The following is a 17,337-nucleotide window of genomic DNA, read 5'->3' as shown; positions in this document are numbered from 1 at the left end:
AGTCACCACAGATTGTGGTGAAACATCTAAAGCAAGTAGAGCCTTGCTTCTCGCCATCGTCGCGTCTAGACGTCGAATCGCGCCGCGGTACGCGGTTTCGGCGCTTTACTGTCCACTACGTACTACTACTACTGTATACATTTAATGTATTTGGAAACTTCCAGGTCACCTCCTGAGACATTGCGGTGCCGAAAGCCATTGAGACTGAAGCTATTCATCCCAGCTCCCTTTTCGATCAGGCTTGCGACTGGTCATGGCGGATTTTTATAACTTTCATCTATCTCATTTTATTATTTTATTTTTTTCTTGAATATACTAATATGAAGAGGGACTAAATCCCTTTGATTTGAGGACTTCACATTATTCACTCTGAGCCGTAGGAATCACATTGCACACCACAAAATAAGTGGACCCTCCAATATGAGGACGCCAGGGCAGGACACGGACCTTAAAGGTCGCGCCTCATTGTCCATCTGAAGCATGGGAAGTATTGATTGAGGGTGTGACCCGTCGAGGAACTTCCTTGTCAATCGTGGCATTCATGTTTAACTTCCAGGTTTAGCTTGCCAGTCGACCTTTCACTAGGTTCGGATGTTGTCCCATACTTGTTTGCTTTTCAGGTTTTGCTGGGGAACCAAGCACGTGAAATAAGTGGCTGAAATGTTCAAGGGACCTCCACATTCCCGAGCCAGGCTAATATAGAGCCAAGTAAGTGCCTGTTGACGGAACGCTGTCGTGAAGCTTCGATATTTTAGGACGGACCTCCACGGTCAATTTTACCAACTTTTTTTAGGTTGTGGGATAGCTCTCTCCTCTTGGTCGTCTCCGACTACTAATCATATAAGTCATTACAAAGTTGTTAAATGAATTCTCTTGATAATAAATCGAAATAAAAGGTTGGTTTTGGAATCTGTTATAGACTAGAATTAGGCTAAATTTGGCTTAAGCTAGCGTGAAATCAAATGAAATCGAAAGACACTGCAATACCCACATCTACTCAATATTAGCCATTTTCAAACCCAATGCGCAGATGAGCTGCGCCACTCACTGCTGCGTTTCCCTTGTTACATGTGTGCTGGAATATATTTATCTTGCTGTCAAGCATGAAGAAACTAAGTAGTGTCAAATTACTGGCGTTATTGTTATTTGATGGAAGCTATTTAAAAAAAATCAAGGCTAATTGGGTTAATCTGGTCTTTGAAACATTAGTCAGAATTCTAAGAATGTGAACTCAGTAATAGCTTCGATCGCGGTTTAGAAATTTTTGGTTTTAGCACATAATGCTGGGTAGCTTGGTTTTATTCTTGTTTGCAATTGTTCCAGTCATGGTAAATATTTCTGTAGCATTTCATAAAATAAAAACTGATTTTTTTTTTAATGTGTAGGGATATGACCTCCGGATAGCGTCGTTGAATTTTACCCCGAACCCGAGTTACCTTCTTCTCAACTATTCCCTGAGACACCACAAGTACTTAGGATATAACGTGACTCTGTTGAAGCCTATCCCTGGAATAATAGTGTCAAGTAAAATTGTGTATATCCAAAATAATAGAAGCGGAATCATATTCCAGAAGCGAGTGGATGTGTGCAAGTTGATAAAAGGCAAGATTTCAAATCCGATCATAAATGCAGTACTTCTAGGAATCATAAGATTAGCCAATACTAAATCGCTAGAATGCTCTCTTTGTCCTGGATCTTACTATGGAGAAAATTATCATATTCCTTCTGAAAATTTGCCATTGCATATGCTTTACCGACAAAATATAAGTTATGAAACGAAAACTACTTTCAACGGTATATTTCCTCCCAAGAAAGAAGTGCAGATTTTAGATATAATGTCAGTTTTTACAATTGTGAAGGGAAGAAATGATTAACATGTGGAAAAAATTGATTCGTATGTGCAAGTGTTAAGTTTTGTTGTTGATTTATGGATCTCTCATTGACAATAAACGTACCCACTACGAGGTGAGTGATTAGTAATTGATATATTAGGACTACCTTCCTACCTTTCAAATCACACTCACCTCCAACCCAACTCAGATTAACAATTGTTCATCAGCAGGAATGAACATAGAAACAGCACACCAGTCAGGTAAAAACTACCCCTTCAAAAGCTTCCTTAGGCTCACCATATTCGGTTACCACGTGTTTTCAGTGTTTTTGGCACGGCCAGCCAGAAAGGAGAGTACAGCCACTTCAATAATGAGAGGAACTGGAAACTTGACCACGACTAATCTGGCGGTTGCACTGTTGCATAATTCTGCTACAAAATGGGAGAGTAAGGTGTGGCCTAAGGAAACTTCAGATGCAAAGGAGAGGAGACTATAGGCTAAGTCTTGCCTGTCAGAACCTCCTCTTTCCCCTTTCCCTGGAAGAGAGGGAGAAAGGGGAGCTCATGATGGAAATGCAACTAGTCTAATATTAATATGCGAAAGCAGATTCGTGCAGTCCGGACACCGGAACCTAGAATGGCTCCCAGTTCACGACAGCGGAAGGTACTGCAAAAGAAAGCGAACCTACTCAAGAATAAGACATGGGGGTTTCTGTTAAAACCAAATGTGGTAATATCCCGAGAAAAAAGTAAGAAAATGGAATTTTCGGCAAAAGGTGGAAACAAACTGGTAGCCCCGGGGAGAGTCACATTGGATGCAGCAGACTCTTCAGTTAATGACGGCCTTACATTACATCTTCGTATGCAAATGTTGTTGTTGCAAATATAAGTGCTGGTCAAATTTACCTCCAGCATGCCAAAGTCTCTTCCTATCTTCTGGCAGCCAGACTGGCAAAGTTGCAAGACTTGTATATTTCTAGTACAAGAGCCACGGTTTCGATTTTTTTTTAAATCTGTGGTATTGGATCGGGAACCGAGGCTAGGATCTTCGATGACAGATCCTCAAGACCGAGAGACTATGACCTGATTTCAAAATTGTTAGAGGCAACCACGCTGAGACAAATCTGTTCTAAGCAACTAATTGCGATCATCTTACAATACCAGGTCAGTGGCAACATTGAAAACGTCATAATTGCCTCCACTTATTTACCTATAATTATTTGTATCCTCTGCTAACACAAGAACTAAGGAATTCCGCAGTATATTGAAAACCAAGTAGCCTTGAACTCAAAAAAGTGAAGCGATTGCGGCTTTACGGTTTCTTACCAGGGCAGGGGCAAATCATCAGACGCTGCCTCACCTCTGCCCTGGGAGCAGCGTGACCGTAGCAGCCCGCAGATGTTGCGTGCTCCTTTATATAATTCGTAGAACCCGACATGACTACGAATTATATTGAGCGCAAATCCGCCTTATTGACCAGAGCTTGGCCAGAGCTTGCTAAAACGAATAGCCTTGAACTCTTTATAGGTTTCGACACGAACACTCAGTCTACTTTTTGGGGGCAGTAACATGTATAACCCTGGAAGAGAGAAGCTGTCTAATATTCGGTACTTCAAAGTTGTTAGAGTTTATAAGAGACTGAAGAGTCCTGCACTTACTCTCAGATCACCGTTGCTTAGAATTTAATGCGTTTGCTCCTCTACCAAACACTATATCCACCTCCACTTGGTAATGGCTGGGAGTTCTTTCATAACGAAAAGCTGCAGACGGAGAAGGATGAAGGCAAGCCTCTGGAACCTAAAAACGAAACAAATTGTATGAACTGTCCAGGTTGGGGATTCGATGGGGTTGACAAGCCAACATGGAAAACAACTAATCTACGAAAAGAACCGCGGACTGGATGGATTTCACAAGAACAAATCCGGCGACGAAAACGGAGTAACGATTTTCGCATTTTCTCATGAAACATGTGCTTTTTGGAGTGGTCGAATGCTGCTCAGCAGTTACCCGATAATCTGTCCCAATATAAGATTAACTTAAGAGCGTCACAAGACATGCGTTGAACAGGAGCTGCTTTACTTGAAAAGAATTTCTCCACCATATATTGTGTTATAGTAAGCTCCCAATACACCATGCGCTCGCAGTACGTTTTTATTCACCTAAAAATAAAACCAGTTATTATTGTCTTTGAAAACACCATGGAAAAACTGTGAAATATGATCCGCATTAACATTCAAGTCCACACTGAGGAGACTACAAAGTTGGGGAAAGATACCTTCTACGAGGCAGTAGAACGAACTTTCGAAGCTTGCCCTGATATCAAAATCATATTTGGGGATTTTAATAGCCAAGTATCAATGGAGTCAGTATTCGGAGAGTATGTTGGCTCCCACAACTTTTTTATAACGATAACTGCTAATTAGCCAACAAGCAGTGGCGCACCAAATGTTGAAAGCGGTCCACGAACAAACGCGGGTCTATCCATAGTGCGCTGGGTTCGAACAACATCTCACCTTATTATTCCCTTTGACAATCAGGTGAAAGTAAACACTGAAACCATCCACAACACAGCCCTCCTTAAAACATCATCATCATCAACGACGAAACAACCGGTATCCGGTCTAGGCCTACCTTAATAAGGAACTCCAGACATCCCGGTTTTGCGCCGAGGTCCACCAATTCGATATCCCTAAAAGCTGTCTGGGGTCCTGACCTACGCCATCGCTCCATTTTAGGCAGGGTCTGCCTCGTCTTCTTTTTCCACCATAGATATTGCCCTTATAGACTTTCCGGGCTGGATCATCCTCATCCATACGGATTAAGTGACCCGCCCACCGTAACCTATTGAGCCGGATTTTATCCACAACCGGGCAGTCATGGTATCGCTCATAGATTTCGTCATTGTGTAGGCTACGGAATCGTCCATCCTCATGTAGGGGGCCAAAAATTCTTCGGAGGATTCTTCTCTCGATCGCGGCCAAGAGTTCACAATTTTCCTTGCTAAGAACCCAAGTTTCCGAGGAATACATGAGCACTGGCAAGATCATAGTCTTGTACAGTAAGGACTTTGACCCTATGGTGAGACGTTTCGAGCGGAACAGTCTTTGTAAGCTGAAATAGGCTCTGTTGGCTGACAACAACCGTGCATGGATTTCATCATCGTAGTTGTTATCGGTTGTGATTTTCGACCCTAGATAGGATTCATCAGCTTACACTCAAGTGAATTAATGCCTGATGACTGGCATAGAGTCACTATCTGTCCCTTATATAAAAGGGAAGATGTCACGCAGTGTAGAGATCACAGAGGTATCACGTTGCTTGGTACCATCTGTAAGATATTCTTCGATATCTTGCTGGGTTATATAGCCCTATACGTCCAGAACATCATCGAAGAGGCTTCACTCCAGGCAAATCTGTAGCAAATCAGATTTTCTCAGCGTCCAGGATGGCAAAACTGTTGGAATATGGCCATCAGTGGCACCACCTTTCATCTTTTAAGCGACATCAAGGTAGCTTCTGGTTTCACCTGCACACGGTAATGAAAGGCTTCGGTATCCTGCCGAAACTGACAAGACTGGTCCTGACGAATGTGGGAGGCCAGATAAAAGCAGCAGGATCAGTCTTGAAACAATTTGTCATCAACATCGGTCTAAGGCAAGAAGATGCTCTATCGCGCAGCCCTTTAAACCTGGCCCTGGAAAAAGTGATTCGCTATGCTCTTTGACTATAGAAAATCAACTGGAATCAATGAGTCGCACACTTGTAGAGTGTTTTGAAGAAACTTGTCCTATTATTTGAAGCAAGAGCGGTAGAACAGAGAAACCGAGAAATTAGCCAGGCAGGTTCTACATCATTAATTTTCCTTCTTCTTCTTCAGCTTTTATCCCGTTCGTAAGGGTGGAATCATCTTAACGGGTTGCGCATTTGTTTCTGGAAAAGCGTGATCTGTATCCAGCCGCTTTCAGATCACCATCCAGCGTATCCAGCTACTTTCACTTCGGCCGGTCTTTTATTCTTTTCCCAACAACTTCGGTGTTCAGACCATTCTTAGCAAGGGAAGCGTGAATTACGTAGCTAAGGACTAAGAGCTAAAGTTTCCTGAAATTCCCAAATATTTTTTTATTTTTTATAATCAATATTTTGAGGACCGGTTCTCCTCTTTCTCAGGGAGGTTTAGCTTAAAAAAAATGTTTTTTTTTTCAAAACATTTTTAAAGCATTCCTTTAGTACATATTGTCAGGATCAGGAAGGTGAAAGAGAGACTTCAAGACTTGCAGAACTCTTCAAAGGGATGAGTCGACCAGGTTGGACTATCTTAGAAAACCGAGGAGAATCTTCATGAACTCCGGGGTTGAGTGTTTACGGTCAGTCTTCTTCAAGTACACAATCCGAGATAACAGATGGTAGAGAGAGTTGGTATTTTCTGCAAACCTTTCAAAAGTTTCAATGAGAAAGTGAGAACTTCTATACTGTCCTTTGAACACTATAAAATTCCTAGCATCGATGGGATGCAACGATGGTAAAGAAGGATATAGATCACTCAGAGCGACTTCAAGGATGTCTTTCTCTGGGTTACGAATCTCTTGGCAGAAGGTTAAAGTGGACTTTATGGCTAGTGGAGAAAGAAATGAAAAATGGCTATTTAAATCCAATGTACTTTTGACAAGGCAGCTTCATCATTTTTACTTGAGTGACTAGATAAATTGACTGAGCGCCACATTCGCGAGAAAACGCTAAGGTCGCACATATTAAATGGAAACCATAATGCTTACTAGCGCGAAAAGTCCTGTGAGTTCGCTCTTCACTCTTTGGTTTTAAAGAAAAAATACGCAACTCTGAAAGGTGCGCACACGATGGGGGTGTTCCTAGATATTGACGAGGCTGCAGCTTTCCAAAAACTTTGTGATGCCGCCAGAGAGCATGATGTCAATGAAAATTTAAACGAGTGGATCTATGCTATGTGCAGAAGTGGGTGTTGATCGCCACCTAACAACAGAAGCAAAGAAAAGTTGCCCCCAGAAGTATGCTATCAACTTCTGTGGAATATATTGATCCATTTACTACTATGGAATACTCCCCCGTGCTCAGCTCATGCAGATAACTTAGCTTTGTTAGTTGTTGATCGAGATCTCGGATCGATGTGCGGAAATATACAACGTGCCTTGATTTTATTGACATTTGGTGCCTCAAGCTTGGAATTTCACTAAATCCAAATGAAACCACCTAGGAATTCCATAGGTGATGCGTACATCTTATGCATCTGTAGTGTCGTAGGCTTAGGTGAAACAAAAGAGTTTTCACTGTAAGCTGGCCTCACTGCAAAAAACTGGAGATCACCCTTGCAAGAAACATGATATCCTGCGCAGTTCTAAATGCATTACCAGTATTAGTAGCCATTGATCGCTCTAATGAGATTTGTTCATATATTAATTTGAGGAGAAGAGTGATTGGTAAAACTGAGTCCAGTTTTTACAATGCCTTCTAATTCTCGAATCCCCATACATCTGTTTGTTGGGAGCATGATTGGAGCTTTGAGTAGAAATGCTACTAAACCTATTCCTTGAGGTTAAACTAACAAATTTTTTTAAACAATAAATCAAGATAAAATAGCAATTTGTAGCTGTGGCCGGGAAAGCCATCAAAAGAAGTACTCACCGGCCTTAACTTTGTTAAGTAGCTTAGTTTAAGTAGGATAAACTAAAATTAGACTAAGTTTGAGTCAAGGTAATGCGAAATGGAATGGAAATGCCCACAATCACTCGATGCCAGCCATTTTGAAACTCAACAAAGTAAGCCTTCCGAGCCACTCACAACTGGCTTCTCTTTGTTGCATGTGAGCTAGATTACATTTATCTTCCGTTCAGGCATGAAGAGACTCACTAATGTTAAACTACTAGGGTCATTGTTATTTGATGGAAGTCATTTAAAAAAAATTCAAAGTGAATTGAACTATTCTGGTCTTTGCAACATCAACCAGAAGTCTAAAATTAGTAATAGATTTCATCGCGATTCGAAACTATCTGTTTCCGCATATGATGTCAAATAGCTTGGCGTTGTTCTTGTTAATCATTGTTCCAATTATGGTAGATATTTCTGTAGCATTTCAAAGAATAACAGCTCAAATTTGTTTCATTTATAGGGATTCGAAATTCATATAAATTACATGAATTTCACCTCGAACCCGACTTACTTATTTCTCAACTATTCTTTGAGGGAACACAAGTATCTAGAATATAACGCGACTATTTTAAAGCCTATCCCAGGAGTTGTAGTGTCAAGTAAAGTTGTGTATATTCAAAACAACAGAAGCGGTGTCATATTTCAGAAAAAAGGTGACATATGCAAACTGGTAAAAGGCAAGATTTCAAATCCGATTATAAATGCGGTAGTTCTGGGGATCGTAAGATTTGGCAATGCCGAATCTCTAGAATGTCCTCTTCGTCCTGGATATTATTATGCAAAAAATTATCATATTTCTGACGAAAATTTGCCATTGCGTGTACTTTACCGACCAAATATAACTTATGAAGCGAAAACTATATTTAAGGGCATATTTCCTCCCAATAAGGAAGTTCAAATTTTAGACCTAAAATCAGTTTTTACAATTGTTAAAGGAGAAAGTGATTAAAATATGGTTTTGGTAATGATTTACTATTTTATTTTTATTTTTATTTTTATTTTGTGTGGGTCTACGCTATAATTAAGCAGAGATTTTGGCAAGAAGCGTCCCCTTCCTAAAGTGGCACTCAGTTTATTGAACGGTTGGGGTTTCCATGCTAGAGCAGAATCATAGAAATCAGCCTGTTTCAAGAATTTTATTGTTTTAAATTTTCGTCAACCGAATAAAAATAGTCATCGTATCATTTGGTCCTACCCAAATATCTCAAACGAACCTCTAATTATCTAAAATGAGCCAGAGTATGTGCTTGAACGCTGGGGTAGGGGTTCGGGTGTATGGTAATCGCCCTTCACAAGATGATGCTTGAAATAATACCTAAAGCAAAACAATTCTTGACTGAAACTATCGGATAAACAGACCGACCAAGAAAATGCATCTAATGTCGTTAGAAATGTCGGGTCGAGTAACAAGCCTCGGAAAAAGGTTAAGGCGTCCACCTCAGTCGACGTGGCACGAAGGGCCCAAGTCTTGTTGAGAAATGGGCAAGGGTTCTTGGCGCATGGACGACGTCAGGAAGTAAGTAAATTAGTTCGAGCAAAGAAATACGTATCTGCACGCTAAATGTTGACACCCTAACTGGAAAGACCTAAGAAGTCGCAACAGCCCTTCGGAAAAGGTGCATGGATAACTGCGCTCTACAAGAAACCCGAAACCCAAAAAATGGCTATAAATTTCCTTAGTTTGGTAGCCCACACACTCAAAATGGTGATGAAGCTCACCATTATATCAGTTGATCCTACTATCCACTTCTTCACCGCGAACGCACCACAGACACGTCAATATGATGCCGAGAAAGATGACTCCTGGAAACTTCTCGATGGAAAGATCTGTAACGTCCCTGCTGATGACTACATCATCATTGCCGGCGATCTTACTGGTCATGTGGGTGAAAAGGCAGATGCCACAGGTGCCATGGGAGACAGGGATTTGGAGAGCGCAATGAGAGTGGCGAACATATAATCGATTTTGCGGACACTCATGATCTTGAACGTATGAATTATGGTTCGTCAAACGATGGTCTCATCTTCTTATACTTTATAGTGGGAATAATAAAACGCAAATCGATTATATTCTTATAAGACGCCCGTTCCCTATGAGACCATCGCACGGCAACATCGATCATTGAATGGCGTCCTGTGAATGAAATCACCGTAAAACGCACTGGCCCGACGCACTTTAAATGTTAGCGATTTCATTTTAATCCGCATGGATGAGGATGATCCCACCCGGAAAGTCTATAAGGGCAATATCTATGGTAGAAAAAGAAGACGAGGCAGACCCTGCTTAAGATGGAGCGATGGCGTAGGTCAGGACGCCAGAAAGCTTTTAGGAATATCGAATTGGTGGACCTCGGCGCAAAACCGAGATGTCTAGAGTTCCTTATTAAGGCAGGCCTAGACCGGATACCGGTTGTTGCGCCGTTGATGATGATGATGATTTCATGAAAAGAAAGAAGAAATGATTTCACTTACGCGATTACCACCCATTACGAATGTGGAAGAATCGTGGAACCAAATGAAAGACACGATCCACAAAGCGGCCTCTACAAATCTCGGGCTCACCAAGCGAGGTAAGCGGTACATCAACCGAGATACTTGGCTTTGGAATGACGATGTTGAAATTAAGGTCCGTGAAAAGAAACGCTTCTATCACAACTTTCTCGACGATAAAATGCTCACCAATTTGTCAATTTATAAGCATGCCAACCGTCAAGCAAAGAAAGCGATCGCTGTCACCCGAACAGTCCATTGCGAAAATTTTTACGATAATCTAGACACTCGAGATGGCGAGAGAGATCTGTACCGACTTGCTACGAGCCGGAACGAAAGCACACAAGATATTAAACACTTCTGTTGCGTTAATGACCAGAACGGTACTTTGCTTACCGACCGTCGAGCCGTGAAGGATAGATGGTGAGAATATTTCGGCCAGATTTCAACGGAAAAATTTGCTCATCCTCCACTTGCACAATTATTGCCGACATTTGGGGCAGTTCCACCTGTTAGCGCAACTGAAGTCAAGGGAGTAATAAAAGGAGTGAAATGGAGGAAGCAACAGGACCTGACGACATCGCATCTGAGCTCTGGAAAGCGAAAAGCTGAGAACCAACATATCGAGTTAGTCAGGGAGGTAGAAACCCATGTGACTGGCAAGAAAGCACCACGGTTCCAATATGGAAAAAGAAAGGTAGTCCAGCAGAATGTTCAAATTACCGACCGATCCGATTACTTTGCCATACTATGAAGATTTTTGAACGCATTCTTGACAACCGTATTTACGAAATCGTTGGAATAACGGTGAATCAAGCCTGACACGAACTCATCTGGTATGCTCTACGACAACACTTAATCCAAAAAGAGCTCATAGACCAGGTTCAATTGCTCGGCCACGATTCAAAAGGTAAAGTTTGAAGTGTGACGGGTGTATGAAAACCGCTTGGTGTCTCTGTTGGTGTTCACCAAGAGGCGCTCTTTGTTCTTGTTATCGACACCGTCCCACGGTTTATCCAAAGTCCAGTGCCCTATACCCTACTTTATGCAGGTGACGTTTTTCTAGTGTATAATAGCAAAACTGAACTTGAGCAACTTGTCCAAAAATGGAATGATCGCCTCATGCAACACGTTCTCAGATTGACTCTGAATAAAACTGAGTTTTTTGACGACCGATCCCATGAAATACGCACAATCACTGTCAGTGAGCGATTTAAATATCGCGGGTGAGTGCTGTCAGCCAATGAGTTATGAAATTGCTTCACGCTTCAACGCGAACTGATTGAAGTGGCATTCCAATGCCGTCCGTCCTGTTGCTCTTTATGGTTCTGAGTGTTGATCGACTATAAAAAGCAATGAACAACGTCTTTCGATAATGGAGGCAAAGGTTTTGCGTTGCACTAGTGGCGTTCCACGTTTTGATTACATCCGAAGTGAGGATTTTCGCGACCAATATGGAGTTGCACCGGTCGTGGAAAAACTGCGAGAGAGGCGTCTTCAATCGTAGAGTTACGTGATTCGTGCCAACGAGAATTCACTTGCCAAGATTGGTCTGAACATCCAAGAAAATGGCAAGGGAACAAAAGGCCGGCCAAAACAACAGTAGCGAATACATCCGGGGCAGGTATTTGATGGAACCAGATGGCAAAATTAATCACGATGAGCCGACCCCGCTTGTGAACCGAAGACTATGCTGCACTATACTCTTTTTATTCACGAACTTAACCTGAGACCTCTCGGTGGAGCTGATGACGTGATTATACTATCAAGGAAGTTTCTAAATACTTCGCAATAGGGGCAATACGATATATGGAGTTGATTCTCGATGGTGGGCGAACAGAGAAGCCGTAGATTTGGCATCTGAGCCATTCAGAGGAGTTTGTGTGATACTCAGTCGAATACTTTTCCTACAGTAATGCAAGAAGAGTCGTGTCTCGAACGTTGTTTCTTATCAAGTAACTAACGGGTGTGTATTGCATGAGTAATATTAAAGTGTTCAATAAAGCCGGCTTGGTTAAAGCCAACTTCAACAATGTTGTGAATGTGATTGCCGAGAATAATAATAAATTGCTGAGGGCAGAGGCGGTAGCATCCTCAACACCACGCTGCCCTGCAGCCAAGGGTCTCAGTACTCGCTGGAGCTCTCTTCTTCACCACCCAGCTAAACTATCTGCTGAGGAAAAATGAAGTGCAGAGGGTTTATTAGAAGGATGCCATCGCCAGTAACTCACTCGTAGTCAAAATTATGAATACACAAAAGCAGAAATTCGTCGTATACAGCCGGTTGCTACAGCATGATGAAAGTCATCCCAGGCGTGTCTAGAATTCAACAAACGAGAGGAACCAGCGCAATGTTTTCAGATCATCCATCGAATCCCAACGGAGCATCCAGACAGTATAGTTTTCGGTGACAGAAGCGGAAGAATATTGGGGTGGACTTAGACGGGTACCCGCCTAGAATGCTGAGTGAAAATGGCAAGTGGATCACCGCATGCCACTACTCCTCGCATGAATTTTGCAATTGACCAGTATTCACAGACAGTTGGCACATGGCATAAATGAGACCATTAGTCCGTGGGAGATATTTCCAGCCTTCCGCGCTGCGGGAATTACCTAATTTCATAACGTTCATTATAAAACCAAGAGTGGCTAGCTGACACACTTGATGTACTCAGATGACATCAAGCTGTATGCTAGTACTGATGACCACCTTACAAGTCCATTGCGAATAGTAGACATGGTTAGCCGTGATATTCGGATGGAATTTGGATTAGACAGGCGACGAATCCAAGCCATCCGCAAAGGTCATCACGAGCCGCTTGCTGGACATAGCATTGATGGCCTCCATATCGACAGTATGACCAATGAAGACTTCTTCGAAAATCTATCTGGAAAACGTAGAGCGCGCTTACTTTGCCAGCAAAGGGAAAGCGAGTCCCTTGCATGCAGTTATTTGCAAGGCAGCCTGTGGGTTTCAAGTTAAGTGAAGAAAGATTAATCTTTCAATTCTCTGAGTGGGATGAAGTCAGATCAAGAGCGGACCGATGAATGGAAATCAAGAGAATGCATAATACACGCGTGATTGTCTTTGGCAGCCAGTTACCGATTTGTATTTATCGGGAAAATGGCTGTGTGCTGAGAAGCTCTTTGCTGAGAGACAAGCGTGGTCAATTTATAAAAAGAGCAGGTGGAGAACGCCCAGTGCAAAATGATCGTTAGAGACGTTGGACTATCTCATTTCTGGCTGCATTATAGTGGCACCGGTGCGATACTACAACAGGCATAATGCTGTATGTAAGGTGATTCATCAAAACCTTGCGTACAAACATCGGTTGATCCCGAGAGCATGTCCCCTTTACTGATATGAGTCGGAAGCATTACTCGATAGTTCTGTTTACAGCATGTATTGGGACCGGCAGATTCTAACTGATCGCCACATACCGCGTAACAAGCCTGATGTGCTATGAGTTGACAAGACGGGTCGCTCTGTATAAATTATTGCCGAGATTGTAACATCTTGAAAAATAAAACGCCTGCTGACCTCAACTAGAGATGGTGAAGAAGAGGCCTTGCCTTGCCAGTCCGTCCAACAACTCCTCTATGTTGCCTTGGCCGGAAATCCTGAGGAGGGCGACCCTGAGCATTAGTTGCCTGGTTTTCGGTCAAATCGGCTATGTTACTCTTGGGGTCTGGACAATATAACTAGATCTGTGCCTTGGAGCATATTGAAGCACTTCCTTCTGAACTGCAATGGTAGACTAGGGCGCAATATGGTCAGGATCGTCATCGTCCGTGATTATGACTCTGATTTGACTCAGGTACTCAGTCAAAGCTGAGTTGGCTGATGTGCGACTTCCAGTCACAATTCAAATCTTTCACTAGTTAGATTTGAACCGCAACCTTCCATTGCGAATACCTAATGCTCTAACAGGTCAAGAATTCCCTGCAAAATCTTGATATGGTGGAATAACAACTGAATCAGACGATATATACAACATATCGCCGGCCGATTTTGTCGTTGACAGGTTGTGTCGCTTTGCTCGCATTCTCAATAAATTAAGTGAAAAGCTCACTAAATCAGAGTACTGAGTACGAGCTATCCCCTTTCAAAAGCTCAACTGCAGCATCTTTAGGTCCTATTACTTTCCCTGATTTCACTCACTTGATTGTATCTTCAACACTAATAGACGAAAGTGCTTTAAATGTTGACTGTTTGCAGAAGTGATAGCTGAACTAATTCTTCCGTTGTCAGATATCAACTTCTCAACATGTGGCTGATCGGTCGGCAACGACAAGCGTGATACCGTCCTCATTTTTAAGGCTACAGAGGTGTGTCCTATATCTTCGGAACGTCTCTCTTCACCTGAATGTCCTTTTTATTCGTAAAGATTTTTCTGGGAGACTGCTCATATAACCGGAATCACTCTCTTTGCTTTATATATATTATTTGCCGAATCATCCATGTTTTATCGACGTAGATTTATTATTTTATTCTCACGAATTACCATTTAGATACCGACGTTGTGAAGCCGTTGGTTGATGTTGGTGGAACGCTTGCCTTTCTTGATAATTCCGAAAGTTACGTAGCTTCCTTTCTGAGAGGTGCGTTTGGCACAATGTCCGGGCTGAAAGGCATCAAATATTTCATGCATGACCGGTCAATGTTTTCTTTGTATTTTTTCAACAGGCATCTTACGTGCTTCGCACCGACAGAACTATTACTCTGGGTAACCTGATTGCTCAGATCAAGTACATTTACTTCAAACGAAAAGTCGAACCAAGTCTGAAATGGCTTCCCTCAAGGAAATCACCTTAGCTCCACATCTTTTTATTTCTACACAAAAGTATTTCATAACATTTTGGAAAAAACTATATGTGTTTCTAGTATGTCGATAATTCCATTATTTAGTTATCTCAGAGTTACAGTCGTAAGACATTTGGGAATACATAATTCAGCTTTCATTAAGTAGGTGGGTATCAGTGGCGCTCCGAATTACACTTAGGGTATGCTGAGTCATGGCGTATAGGGGAAGACGCCAGTGCCCCATAAAGATCGACGTGGTAGTGTATGTTTTTGTAAGTATCTAGCCCAAAAGTTCTTGGGCTCGGATCTCGTTATAAGAGGGCCAAACCTCCTCGACTTGAGACAACTGGTCAGCTTTCGCCCTCAGGGAAGCTAGCGGCTTTTAAGCAGTGCGAGTAGATTCCACCCTCGACAGTTGCCAGCGGAACGCCTATTGAGCCCACCTAGAGACGGTTAAGAGAGGAGTCCACCTTCCCAGCCCGTCCGCCGGCTCATTTCCCTCTATGTTCCTTTGACCGGAACCCAAGAGGAAGCCCTGGAAGATGTCGTTACAAAGCGCAAAACGTTATTAGTTGCCGGTCAGAATGACTATGTTACTCTTGGGATTTGAATCATGCCGCAGGCATTGACAGGTTTCCGATAAACCCAGTATCTCCGCCTGAAATATACTGCCGAAGCCTTAAAGGTGGTACTATTTGACCAACACTGTACGTATCGGGGAAAACTTCCACACCCACTGCGCAGACCATCTTTGATCCATCGGTAAGGCATAAGTGGAACACGTCGCCGTTCTTTCACCCTGTCCTTGCTAGAGAACACATATATAATTCTTGAAGCTTGGATGACATGCGGTGGAGGATTCCAAAGGTAAGCTACGCTGTCCAACATCCGAACTCGCGCAGTGTGACAGCACTGCACATCACAGGGAATTCAACGAGGAGGTCCAGAAAGAACAGGTGCACGAGTACATTGAGGGCATTCGCAAGCCGCAAGAATCGAGTAGCATCTGCGGACGCGCTTGTTTCCATCCTAGTAAGCTTGGCTCAACTGTCTTTCATGCTCAACGCCTGCCACAATACAATAGAACTGTACGTTAAGATGGGATGAATCATTGCTGTGCACATCCAGAGAACTATTGCTTACCAAAGTCCTCTTGCAGGCGTAGAAGACTATACAAGTCTTCTTAGCCCTTCGTTTTATGTTTAGTCTCCAATTTAATTTTTCACACCCAGATACTTTACATTGGAGGAAAATAGCAATTTTTGTCCATTTCGGGTAACCTTGCTTCGCTTGGATTTATACTGAGTCCACATTTTGGAGTACACCTTTCCCAACCCGGTAAATGATTTCATTTAAAACGGTGGGAAACATCCCAAACACCAATATCACCAAGCCATCACCAATTTTAGTAAAGAATCTATCCCCGGGCCCTTGAGAAAGCTCCAGACTCGAAGCGGCTCACCCCTTTAGCCCTCCCTCTCGACAGGCATGCTGGTCGAAGATAAACGGGCCAGATAACTAGTTAGCCCTTATTTCTTGTTTACCTGGTTATATGTGCTTTCGAGCATGAAGAGACTGATTAACGTCAAAGTGTTACGGTTACTGATAAGTTAATTTGAATGAATGCTAATTGAAAATAATTCAAGGCCAATGGGGTTAATCTGTACTTACAAACATTGATTTAGAATCCAAGAAGCAATAATAGTTCCAATTTCATTTTGAAACTATTATTTGCTACGGAATAGCGTATAATTGTAGTTTTTAATGTTTGTAAATGCTCGTAATGTTAGCCGATTTGGTTTTGTTCTTGTTCATGATCGTCCCTGTCGTGGTATATATTTTTATAACATTTTCAAGCGTGAAAGCTAATAATGTTTAATTTCCAGGGGTTCGAAGTGCGTTTAGTATCTGTAAATTGCACCTCACACCAGAGCTACCTACTACTTAACTACTCCTTGAAGCAACACAAGTATGTAGATTTTAAAGTAACCATATTGAAGCCTATTCCAGGAGTTATAGTGTCAAGCAAAATCGTGTTTATCCAAAATAATAGAAGCGGCGTCATATTCCAGAAAAGGGTGAATGTGTGCAAATTGATAAGAGGCAAGATTTCAAATCCGATTGTAAATGCAGTCGTTTTGGCGATCATGCGATATGTTAATGCAACTCTGGAATGCCCTCTTCGTCCTGGATCTTACTCCGGAAAAAATTATCATCTTCCTTACGAAAACTTGCCGCTGTATATGCTTTATAGAGAAAATTCAAGGTACGAAACGAGAACTGCAATGAGTGGCATATTTTCTTCCAATAGGGAAATTCAGATTTTAAATATAAGGACAATTTTTACAATCATCAAATAATAAAATAATTAAAATCTGGAAGGAATTGATTCTGATATGAATTCGTTAGTTTTTTGTTGTTGACCGAAGAACAATTTGGTTTGGTTTACATAACACGTAGTAATGGAGATTCTCAACTAGAGTAATGTACCCAACTCCTTCAATACAGAGAGAAGTAATAACATTAGGGCTAT

The 17,337-nt window shown here is 42.0% G+C and overlaps 2 protein-coding genes across 2 annotated transcripts in view; one reads left to right on the top strand and one right to left on the bottom strand.

The window, feature by feature from the left end:
- Positions 1-17,337, bottom strand: part of LOC119658419 (carbonic anhydrase-related protein 10) — a 180,170-nt gene that overhangs the window by 121,080 nt on the left and 41,753 nt on the right. The gene's annotated exons all lie outside the window — the stretch shown is intronic.
- LOC119658420 lies at positions 1,090-1,969 on the top strand. The gene is made up of 2 exons (XM_038065815.1): positions 1,090-1,328; positions 1,386-1,969. Exons 1-2 carry the CDS (start codon positions 1,281-1,283, stop codon positions 1,872-1,874), a joined length of 537 nt encoding a protein of 178 aa, XP_037921743.1. The 5' UTR covers positions 1,090-1,280; the 3' UTR covers positions 1,875-1,969.

This window comes from Hermetia illucens, chromosome 5, assembly GCF_905115235.1.
Source record: "Hermetia illucens chromosome 5, iHerIll2.2.curated.20191125, whole genome shotgun sequence".
Lineage (NCBI taxonomy): Eukaryota > Metazoa > Arthropoda > Insecta > Diptera > Stratiomyidae > Hermetia > Hermetia illucens.
Note: the sequence above shows the minus strand (reverse complement) of the source record. Positions and strands in the feature narration are given on the sequence as shown.